The sequence below is a fragment of the Lonchura striata genome, chromosome 1, assembly GCF_046129695.1.
Source record: "Lonchura striata isolate bLonStr1 chromosome 1, bLonStr1.mat, whole genome shotgun sequence".
In the NCBI taxonomy this organism is placed as follows: domain Eukaryota; kingdom Metazoa; phylum Chordata; class Aves; order Passeriformes; family Estrildidae; genus Lonchura; species Lonchura striata.
The window spans coordinates 38,031,634-38,044,353 of NC_134603.1; the positions used below are offsets into that span (position 1 = coordinate 38,031,634).

At 36.4% G+C, this 12,720-nt stretch overlaps 1 protein-coding gene across 4 annotated transcripts in view; it reads left to right on the plus strand.

Moving 5' to 3' along the window:
- TOX (thymocyte selection associated high mobility group box) overlaps positions 1-12,720 on the plus strand; it is a 217,976-nt gene that overhangs the window by 186,653 nt on the left and 18,603 nt on the right. For all 4 annotated transcript variants that reach the window (XM_021555662.2, XM_077783505.1, XM_077783500.1 and 1 more), the window contains one exon: positions 5,739-5,819. In XM_021555662.2, coding sequence (XP_021411337.1) covers positions 5,739-5,819 — 81 coding nt within the window. The remainder of the gene's footprint in view (positions 1-5,738; positions 5,820-12,720) is intronic.

Genomic DNA, 12,720 nt, shown 5'->3' on the forward strand with positions numbered 1-12,720 from the left:
ATTTAGGCCCAATTATTATACCTCCATCCAGGCTCACATCCTATTTTTTTTAAAAAAGAATACCACCAGGTGGAAATAATCACCAGATGAATGTGTTTATAAATGTTTATCACGTGTTTAATGTCACTTGTTTTGTACTCAACTTTCATCCAGCGTGCTTCTGATAAAGTGTGCAGTCCTGGTCCTGTAAGCTGAAAGCATCAAAACTATAAGGTCAAATTTAGGCCTGGCACAAATAGCTGCAATTTCCAGTGTTCTCCAGGAGTCTTCATTGTTTGTGCTAGAGCTGAATTTGGCCTGTGATCTTTCCCCCACATGCCAGAAAGACGGAATTTTCTCCCCTAAGCCTCTAATACGTCATCAGCGTCTTTTCTGTGCTCTACAGTCAGACTACTGAGCCATATAGCTAGCCCTGGGCCTCTTTGTTACTGTACATCCTTAGATTGAAAATCAAATGGTAATATATTTCAATGTCCATTAAGCAATTCTGAGGATTTTTTTTCTGATTGCTGTGGGAATATCTTTCTCCATATTTTAGATGAGCGTGCACAGCTCTAGGTGCCTTTGCTGCAAAACCAGGAGATTAAAACTAGAGATATGTCTCCCACTTGGAAAAAAATACAAGTTTTCTCTATGAGCCAACGTATTTAGGGACAGGAATGACAATCTGAATGTGGAATTTAATTCTGGATTGGAGCCTACTGTATTTTATCAGATGACATTCCTGTAACTGTAGTCCATGAAAAAGACACTCCCATGGGATATAACACTGTAGAGACCAAGAACACAGCATCAGTAATATTGCTTTTTGATTTACTATTTTTGCATATACTGTTTTGTGGGGTTCCTAGAACACTTCCACCAAAACAAATGTGGGCACCTTTACATGATTTTAGAAAGACAAATATAACTTTTTTGCAAGTCTCAGCTCTAAGGATATATCCACAAGATGAACAGAAAATTTCCTTTTCTTCGTCATCCTCGTACCATCTATTTAGGCAAAGCCAGGGAAGTAGCATGGTTCTTTGTAATTTGCTTTGTCATCTAGGAGACACAGAGCTTTTGCAGACTTTCATAAAACACAAATTCTGAAAGTCTCTTTTTCTCCTAAAATTATGAGTCAGTTTAGTTCACTGTCTCCAAGTCTAGTATCATCTCTAGTATCAAAGGGAACTGAAGTCACAAGCAATAATTTTCCATTATCATCGGATAGTCAAAACTGAGGATATGGTTGCAGACATTTGAGTGCCTGTTTCAGCTCTTGTGATGACTAAGGAAAAGGAGATCTGTTCCCCTCCGGCAATAAGGGTGCAAGCCACAAGTGACAGGGTAGTAATCCTGCTGTTTACTGTGTTCCTCCACAAGCAAGTTGGGAGGAAGTTCATTGTGAAAAAAAAGGCTAGCCAGAACAAACTCCTGGCTTAAGACATTACAGGTATATTTCAACTATATATATACATATATCAGTAATGAACTTCATATTATAGAACACATAGAAAAGCACAGGAGACATAAAACCTCTCTCAAAGGATTTATGATCCGAAAAGACAAGAACTAAACAGCAGTTAAAGATTATAAAATAAAACATGACCAGAATCCGGAAGAATAAAGCAAAAGTGCTTAAGTTCTACTGTGGTTTTAATTTTGTGAATCTAGTATCTGTGAGTGGTTGTCCTATAACTTGCCACCCCTGTATCTCCAAGTGGAATTTTTGTGCATTCAGTTTAGGGGTGTGTATCACTGTTAATAAGAGGAGTTCAGTCATTGTCCTTGCTGTAGGCTGCAGTACCTCTGGTGGCCCACATGCATGGTTAGCCCTGGAAACCTGAGCTAAAGGTTGCTGGTGCAATAACCTGGGGACTGGTAACAACCTATGAGAGCCCAGAGCATTCATTTTCCCTGGTGGCCTAATTCAAATTATATATGATAATATAGAATATAGAATATAGAATATAGAATATAGAATATAGAATATAGAATATAGAATATATAAGGAAAATATTGCCAGCAAGTCCCATTTATAAATAAGTATATGCAGTCTTGGTGTTTTGGGGTTTCTATAATATGCTGAAGAGAAAAAGAATAAATTAAAGTGACCCACCCTACATATACAAAATTATGTCTTTTTCTGCCAACATTCTTTTTTTTTTCCACTGCTGGAACAATATAGAAAATAAAATCCTGCGTAAGGACACAAATATGTTGCTGAATCAGAATGGGCCTTTGCTGCCTGAGTGACAATCAGTTGACGTTCAATTATCATGTTAATTGAATTAAAGCAAAATGGAAATTACTTAATTCCATAACTATATGTTCCTGTCAAGTTACTTATTTAACAATTGTTACTTCCTTGACAGAGGTCAAGAAAATGACCTTATAGGAGATTTCTAAGATGCTATAAATAAAATTAAATATTCCCACTGTACAGTATAGATAAGGGAACAGAACCCTACTTTATGATACAGGAAAAATGTTAATTGTATTATTGCATATGATATGTTTGATAATTTGTCACTGTCTTAAGCATGAAGCTCAAAAGACCTTCAGCTGTTTTCTAGAGCACACTTGAATGATGACACAAGCCTTTTTCCTCCCAAAAAGCGCTGAAAGGATACAAGTCTTATACTTACAACAACACAAAACTATTTAAGCCTGAGGGCTAAAAAATTCTTACAGCTGCAGAAAAAAAAATTTAAAAGAGTTTGAGGGAAGCAGCTGACTTGTTCATACCTGCTTGAGGTACTGCTGCAAATGCTGAAGACACTCCCCGCTTGCCTTCCCTTCGTAAGCTCCCAGTGAAAGGCCAGTCCAGCACAGAGCCAGTGAATTGACACCACTGCCATGGCCACGTTCATTTGCCTTCAGAGAAAAATACTGATGGCCAGACCAGACCTTGTTGCTATTTATGTTACCAAGTGTTTACTCCCCAGACAGGCAGAATTTACCCTTATTTTTAGTCTAGGCCATGAGCAATCAATTTCCAAAAGCAGGATGAAGATCATCAGCCTACTTTCATGCTAAGCTAAGCAGTGGGCACCTTCAGAAGGACATAGTGACAGCTCAACCTCTTGTCCTCCTGCTTTTCCAGTGACAAAGTGGGTGAGCGATGACCTTCCAGACTAGACAGCCTGCAGGGGCGATTCTTGCCAATGCAAAAATCAAAGCAGGCTGGGGTAATCTAAAACTTTTTCACCCAGTAAGGAATTTTGTACTATAATGACTTCCTGTTAAATTTTATTGTGCCAGGGAAGATGTGGTGCTCATGTGATTATTATTCACTCACCAAAAGATTCAAGAGAAGAGGGTAAGGCAGTGTGTACACTGAACATGGTAGATGCATAGGTAAGACATAATTAAATAACAGCGGTCTGATGATGTTTCTATGAAGTAGTGATGTTTTAGATGGAGATTTGCAGAATTGTTGTTAGCTTCATATTATTGAGTTAACCTTGTGCAATATGACTATTTGCGGGAAAAGTCAGGTCCCAGAGGACTCTTTCAATTATGCTGTGACTGTAGGAGCACAGCAGGAGTGTCTATTTTTTCATATTTGTGTAATGCAAAATAAAACCCAATGTGGAAGCAGTAGATACATGGTCTTTTGAAGAACATTGTTCTGTGTAAAATTTGTTGTACAGCTCTGTTTTTTAAGTTGGCTATCAGGGTGATGCAGAGGCATTGCAAATACAAAGTAGTATAACTTAGTCTTTGTTCTCTAGGTCAAGCTGAATTAATTTTAGCAGCTAGGAACAGACTGCTGACTAATTTCTTATTTGTTTTCAAAACAAATAGTAATTCCCCTAATAATCACAAATTATTATAACTTAAGAAGCAAATTGCTACTTTTTTTTTTTTTTTTGCAGAACAATAGGAGATCAACAAACACTACATATTTATCTTAATCTGGAGAAATTACAAGGGTGCAAAGATACAGTTGCACAGCTAAAACCAATCTTTTTCCCTCTCTGTCTTTATATTTACAATTTTAGAAGCCTAAGACTTCTCTGTTTCCATTATGATCTTTTGCTTCCCTGGGAAGCAAAATCTTTAATCCTTTTAGGCAGGCTCTGAGTTTTGCCAGCCTGTATCTGAATTTTGTTCTGTGTCTGAAAGTAAAGCTTTAGTGAAACAAAAAATTGTTTCACGAGTACATTCTTTATAAAAATGGTTTTGTACTGGATCCTTCCATCCTGACATTACCACTCTCCCTTTGTTGTCTGCAACTGTATTGTCCTCTGTGTGTACACTCTGTGCTTCCAGGTTCTCTCCATTACAGTACTGCTGGTTTTACTGAAGCATTGGAAGATCAAAAGAGAACACTTTAAAGTTCAATAAAGTTTATCTTTTTAGGGAGGAGATGTTCATGTGTGCTTTCAGCTGTGGAATTCAGGAGAACACCCCAAAATTGTCCTCCTAAATAGCTTTGCCTCTCTTTTAGCTTTGAATCAATAGCACAGTTAACCAGGCAGTGAGGGAGGTGGAAGGTGGGCACATGAGGAAACTCCTCATGGAGGCTTTCCACATGTGCCCAGGTTGTGCATTTGGCTGGAGAAGTGGCCAACAGATACACAAAGCTGCAGTTTCATTTTGTGCCATATTATGAACCCCAAGTGTCTGTCCACATGTGGATTGACTTTTTGGCATGTGACTTAAAAATCATTAAATATAAAATCAATAAAAAACTAAATTTTCTTTCCCTTTATTTTTCTCTCTCACTTTTAAACCTTTACATGTTTTCTAAATTTCTCCCTTCAACAAGAAAGATGAGGAGTCAGTCCTTCTTAGTTACATGAAGCCCAGATGCATGCATGACTCCTAAATCTACCCCATCAGGAAAAAAAAAAAACCATGAAGTAATGAGAAACTGATGACAATATTTGCAAACAGAAATGTTGAGCTGTTCCTAAATCTATCACTGACATGGCTAACAGCAAGTCATTAGCTAGGCTCCATGGGTCAGAACCTGGTTCTCCTCCTAAGGGCTTTCAACCCTAAATATCTACACATTCTTTTGTAACATCATGTTATTGTAGTGCTATGAGGTCCTGCTTAACCCTGCAGATAGTCTTTGGTCTTCAAATTTGGGCAAAATCGAAATGATTCTCCAAGGTCTTTAATCTATTATGAGATTGTGCACATGGCACATTTAAAATAATTTGGTGAGTTGAGAGAAATGTACAGAAATAGATCCATGCTTCTGAGAAGTTAATTAGACCGATATGGGATCAAGACTGGAATAATGACTAACATTTATTATCCTTAGCAGCTCCATGAGCTTCTTTTACTGCCCCCAACAGTTCACCCAGGGAAGAGAGGAATTCTCTTAGCTAATCTGTGGTGCTGTCATCTTGTCCTCCATTTAGCTCAAATGTCTTTCTGCAAATTCTCATCTTCCCCAGAGGGTTTTAATTGGTCTCACAGGTGGAAGCCAGTGGAGAGGGTCACACCCACCTTCCCCTATCCCCAAAGGTCCCATTTGAAAGTACACCTCACACTTCACTTTGAGCAATTAAACCTGAGATGCTATGACGGATATTGTTTTTGCAGTACTGCTGGTTAGTTAAATGGTGTTTCACAGTTGGAATAATATTTTCTTTAAAATAGTTGATGTTTATTATTTCACTCTTTAAGCAATAGGAGGAGGAAAGGCTGTTTACTTAGAAAGACATAGACACACACCAGTGATATATAAAAACAGAACCAGATTAATTTACCAATGTGCCACTCTTTGTTTTTAGGTATACAAAAAGAAAACCGAAGCTGCCAAGAAGGAGTATCTGAAGCAGTTAGCTGCCTACAGAGCAAGCCTTGTATCCAAGGTAACACATGATGTATATACATACACACATATATATAGTGACATATTGCAACCATTTTCAGCTGAGCACTACAGTATTTAGTACAGATAGCCTTGTTTATTATCACCTTAAACTTGTGTTTAAGTTGTCAATGCTCAATAAACGCAGTCATCTGTCCACATAAAGGCATCCTTTCCCTCCTGGTCACCAAGAAAGCACTTCAGTTTGGGAGTAACATGCCAGTTCAGCAGGGGAAAGAGGTAACAAACATGCCAGGCAACCACTGTGCTACCAATAAGGGAAAAAATATATATATATATCACACATGTGGGGTTTTATTAGTACTGCTTTTTACCTTGCAATCACAAAACAGAAATAGTCAAGCTCAGATGATATTGCAGATTTTCATATGAAAGGTGAATTTCCATTTTATGTCCAGCAAGCCATTGTAAGCACAGTGTAGCTCACCACTAAGGCAATGGTGGAACATTCTTTACTGAAACACAAAAAATATACAGCCAGTAGCAATTTTCTAAATAGATTTATTCAAACATTCTCAGTGCCAATAATTTTGCAGTAGACTCTTTAGAATTTGTAATAGACTTTTAAATATGCAGGAGAATGTGAAATTACTGTACTGTGTCAATGTGAAAAACCCATTGAGCAACTTCAGAATCATACCAGTTAGAACTACTTGTTTGGGGTCTATCAAAATAAATTTAGATCTATTTTGTTCTTACTTAAATAAATCATTTTTGGAGGTAAAGAGCACAGTATGAAGGACTGGCATATAGGACATGAGAAGAACTTGGTTAGTTTCAAAATATTTTTGGGGTCCTGCACACAATACTACTCTGCATACTATATTAATTTTTCAGGGGGTTTGCTATATGATTAGCCATGCAAGGACTTTTAATGCATGCTTCTGCATGATCTCTGTATTTGATCAGTGTTTGTTCTGAATTTAAAAGTCTGAAATATGGCTGCTACCTAATTAATTTTTGGGGGTTGTGTCCTATAAATTTCCATTTTGTAGCTGCTGTTATAAATACTCCTGCATTTAGTTAAAGTAATTTACAGTATACCTTTATTTTCTGTATTAGGACTATTTGGTTCCAGAAATAATCATTGCCTTCAGAAAGAGTACCATGTAAACACAAGCAGATCTTTTTGAAACAGCTGTCTTATTGGCAAAAGATAGGTCTAGAAAGCTCAAAATATTCCAAGTTTTAACCCAGCTTTTCTCTTGAGAAGATAACTTGGCTATCATTATTCAGCACATCATGGACTATTTATGTAACACTCTGTGTGGCTTAATTTTGAAATGTACAATAAAAAAATTGTTTTTTAAAACAATAAAAGAGTATATTACGGCATTTTCTGAAATTTGTTTTCTAGAAAAAATTTGGAAGACTCTTGATCAGTTCAGTGCATGAATCCATTAGTGCAAACATTCAAATTTGTTGTTACTCAGAAAAGCACTGAAGCATATTCTTAACTTTTAAGCAATTATTTAAATTCTACCCATAATGTAATGTTTTCCTCTAGTGTGGAAAGTATAAAAATATAAACCTAATGAAGCTGAGTACTGATTGCTTATTCCCATGAACACACTCAATGAATCTAACAGAGCTGGCATATAACTAAAGCAAGTCCATTTTGGAATAAGCATGTAAAATAACAATTTGTAATATACTATCAGTATATTCTACATTATCATTATTAAATATTTATATGGCACCAGAAGAGTTGTAGGTTTTTAGACAAGCCTGTAAGCATGAAAAAAATATATATAATACATAATTAAGATTACTTGGAGTCAATGTGGTCTTTTATGTCCATGTTGTTACATTACCATCCATAAAAACTATTTTTAGGTGGTATTATTAAGATTACAAGACCTCATTTTCAAAAGTATAGGCATGCCAAAAGTAACACATTTTTCCAAAAATTCTTTATTACCATATTAATGATTTGCTCACAAATATATTTTATACTTTGTACCTCACTCTATGGTACCTCACACTTATAATCAGGTGTCCACCCTGGATCCTCCTGAGTTATATTTACTGGATGTTGTTTAACCTTACTGTTTTATAGAATTTTCTGCACTGCTCTCCCAAACAGTGCTTTGTTGTAAAGAAATTCTCACTAATATTTAGAAGCAGAAGTTTATATTGTCCATATTTTCAACACAATTGTGAAATGAGGTTCTCAGTAATTTTGTGTATTCTCCTTGGAACATCTTTTTTCAAAGTATTCGAACAATATTAAGCCTTTCATGTTCATAGCAGAGATCCAGTGACTTTGGGGTGGCAGCTGTGAGAGCTCAATTATACTTCACATCCCATCAGGGTATGCTTTGGCTACCCAAATGTTATCCAATTATCAAACTTTCTTTCGTATCCCCTCCTAGAGGTCTGTGTCTGCAGGAAGAAGCAGGCACAAGGGTTCTGCTCAGGTCCCCTCTCTCCAGGGGGGGACAGAGTGCCTTACACGTCCCAGAGCAGCTGCTTTTCCTATTTCCTATCTATTTTATCTGATTCTGCTTCTTTTTTCATTAAGTATTACTAGTTTTTAAACTAGTGAGCACATGAGAGGCTGTGCATTTTTTTCTGCATTTATTTGCAAGTCTTCTCTTTTACGAAAAGCAAGGACTGGACATATGTCATGTTCTACCTCAGTGGTCCAGACTTGGAACTGAATTCATGGCACCAATCTTGGCCATTTGAGATTCCAGAATAGTCAAAGATTATAGTGAAAGAGGGTAGAACTCCAACTTCCAGGACACTTCCTAGCCTCTGCCTGACAGCAGAATAATGAAATTCAGACCCACTGGTGTTCATACCAAGATCTGGGGTGGAAGTGGAGCATCAGGTGGAGAGAGTGGCCTTCTCCATGACACTCAGCTCCTCGCCCCTTTACTTTTTTTCGCCCCTCCCATTATGCATTAATTCCCATTCATTTATATTTCCTGTATTTTCCCCTTTTTTATACTGGTTGAAATAAATGGGTGTATTGTTGAGTTTGTTCATGTGTGTAGGAATTGATAGACAAAGTAAAAACACATAACAAAGCATTATATCTTCTGCTATGCAGATTGCCACATTGCTTATAGTACTGACTAAGCCTTTGCATTGTAAAAAAGTGTCTTTATATTTGCCCTTAGTTGCAACTTTTAGTACTATTCAGGTCCAGAAATGCAGTCTCTGGTATCTGGTAATTTGTACAGCATTACATAAAATGCTGTGAATTGCAATTTTACTTTTTTTCATAAAACAAGCACTTTTTCTAGCTTAACCAGCCTTTTTTTCTGGCTGACATTAGAGTTTTTGCTGCATCTTTCAAATATATATATATTTAATACAGATGTATATGAGTAAATGTTAAGTACTTCCATATATTACATAGGTTCCACTATGAATATTTATAAAACAATATATACATGTTATATATTCAACATGCATAACATATTTATGTGCACATAAGTGATACATATATCTGTGTTAATTATAACAGTACAACTGTATCTGTTTCAGTAGTACAAAAAACATTTCTTATCCCTTTATTCCTTTTGACTAGATGGATCTTTAATTCTTTCTGTGTAGTGACACAATTTCAAGTTTCATGAAGTGTCTATTAGAACATAAACACTTCATATTAGTGTCTATGACTGAAGCTAAAACCTCTCAGCAAGTGGATATTATTCAAATTCAAAATGTTCAGGCATATTTCAAAACTCTGATGCTGTATCTAAGTCAAAGTGGTGTCCTCGCTTGACTTTGAAATGAACGCATTTGACATTTTTCAGTTTTGTGGACAGTGCAAACCCTTTGGACATGTAAAATTGCTTCTTGAAACATATGGCAGACTTAGCATTTCCTAGTCCATCATCTTGCAATTGTGGTTCATAAGAAAACTAAAGGTCATATCTGTAAGACTGACATTGCCTTAATACCATTAGCCCAGCAATTTGTAACCAGAGAGTTCCAGGGACCCAAAGTATCTGTTACATTGCCCATTTTGTAATAAAAATGATCAGCCTAAGGAATTCAAGTCTCTTAAAAATGCAGTGGAGATAAATGAAAACATTTTACCTACTTGTAAAAAGCAATATGGAGACCATGATTAGAAAAAAAAAAAATACAAAAATCAACAAAACAAGCAAACAAAACCAAAACAAAATCAAAACCCAAATATAACCCAAAACTAAAATGATAAAATTTGTCTTAGTTTCCAATTTCATATGTGAGAGCACAAACATATGAAAAAGTAATAAAATATATTAGGTCTCCCTGATCATTTATTTCCCAACTCCTAAATAAATGTGTGTATGCAGGTGTGCTCTCTCCACAATTTGTTTTCTGTAACTGCATAGCTTCACAGTGGCCAAGCTTCAGATGTAGGGGGCCACTGTATCCTGGCTCACTCCTTCCTGAAATAAGCAGCTGCTGGGGTTTAGAACATTTCTTTTGGGAATAAAATTCTTAATATCTCTTGACAAGAGTTAGTGCTGAACTGTCTCATCTCCTGGTCAGTGCTTTAACAAGTTGGCTGTCACATGCAAGGAGAGCAGCATTCCTTCTGCTGCTGGCAAAAAGGCACCTGCTTCTGAGAACAGCTTTTCCTACATTATATCTCACCCTAGTCCATGCAGATGTTTTTGGAATTTCATAAACCAACTAAACTGTACTCAGTGAAGGCATAAGAGAAAGAATAAATAAAAAGTATAGTTATGTTTGATGCATGATTTTTTTTTTTTTTTTGGTAGCTATTAAAGTGCTACAAGGCATATGGCAATATTTCTCTTAAAGCAAAACCAAATCAGTCCCAGAGTGGTGACATACACATACAAGTTTTACCTTTTTCCATTAGAATTGATAAATAGAAAAACTGTAATTAAAAGCTTCCAAAGCAGGTAATTCATGCTTCTGTGATACCTCGATTATTTCTGGAATTGTTATGATGTAGTCAGAAATTTTCATAGAATTGTAAAATAAATTAAATATTAAATTAAATATTTGCTATTGCAAATATGTGATGCATCAGAGTATCTGCTAAGTAAATGTGTATTTATAAAACAATTGCCTCAACTCATCATAACACAAGTCCAAACATTTTTTTGTCTAGCAAGAAAACCAATGATCTACTGCAGCTGAAAATAAAGAGCAAACTATATTTAGGTTTGTGCCATGAATTTGATTTGAGGCTAAATCATGCGACACTTTACATTCAGCAGTGCAAAAACTGAGAGATGCTCTTCCATAATTTCTGCCAAAAAGTGGAAGAAATGTCTTGATCTTGGCAGAGGCCAGATTTTGATTTGAAGAGGAACTGTGTTTGTTTTTGAAGTGAGTTAATAAAACTAGATTTCACTATTAGTCTAGTGCTTCCATTTGGGGAATTAAAACACTTGTATAAAATTAAAGTTGCATATCTTTTATCACATGTACCCAGGTTACATTCATAAAACATCCATTTTTGCTTCCATATCCTAAATGAATCTATGGCAATCCCCTGTAGATGATGACAAAATGTATATTTAGATTTGAAGGTGTTCTTCTGAGCCACCTTGACTAATTATAGATGACAACCCATGGCTTACTCCTTTGTTTCTGAAACATCAAGAATGTGCCAAAAAGCTTTTTGAACTCTCTGGGGTCCCAGATGTTGTTATTGCAATAGGTGACTGGAATTAACAAAATAGGAAATGTCATTTGCTAAGATTCTCTTATGACTTAGGTAGGAAGGCAGCTGCACTGCAAATATGCATGTGAGTTGTCTACTGGAGTGGATAGAGTTAAATCAAAGGGATCTCTGTTGGAGTTAGAGAGTTAAGCAGGAGGAGAAAGCAGTGCTAGAGAGAAGTCGTTCTCTCATAAACATCTTCACAGGGGTATTAATAAAATGGCTGACCCCATGCAGGCTAGAAAAAGAGACTTTTCTCAAGGACAAACTTGGGGTTGGAAATCACCTAAAATGTCAAAAATGTTACAAACAGACAGGATTATGTGAACACAGAAAAGCTGAGAGAAGGAATAAACAATTCAAGATGCTCTTTCCACCAAAGAGACAGCAAAGACAGCAGATGCGAACTTAAGCTTAGGTAAGCTTTGTAGGAGCTGCATAACTATGCAGCCAATTTCCTTCTATCTGCCTCTTTAATGTCACAGTACTGAAGATAACTCATTTTTAAGCTGAGTCAGGCCTGCCTAAGTTTGATCACAGCCTGCACAGCCTGGACCATCCTGGTACCAGCTGACATAATCACTCCTGTTTCCTGAACATAACCTTCATTGTGGTCACAGAGTCCAAAGATTGTTGAATTCCTCAGCATGGCTGAAGGACAGACACCATTCACCAGCTGTGAGCACGGCACCATCAGGGAAAGGGACAGTGCAGCAACCACAGAGGTTTATAATTCATGTAAAACCTGAATTAGGTTTAGCTATTTTCCAGGCTTTGAAATCCTCACACAGTGCATGTTCTGGTCTGTAGAGAGAGGATGCCAGACCTCCATTTCTTATTTAAAGAGAAACACCTGTTTCTCATTTAAAATAGAGCTATGTCACACCATTATGGCTTTGTAAAAAAAAAAATAATTCTGAATTTGGAATATATTGTGTTTGCCCATAAGTAAAGCTGCTTGCAGTTTGTTGTTTGCATATTGGCCATAAGGCTCACTTTGCCCTTGAGGAGGTCTCTCAGCATATATTTAAGGGACACATAAGCATTCAGTAGTACCAAGAACATTTACTGAATGTTCTGAATGTATTTACTGAGTATTTTACTACAAAGCAGAGCTTAATTGGTGTTATTAATAAAGAAGCATTTTGATATTATCTCATCTGTAAACAACTGAAATTATATTGCTCCAGCTGAAAGGCTTTAATCGTTAATTTTCTGAAATCAATAGAACAAG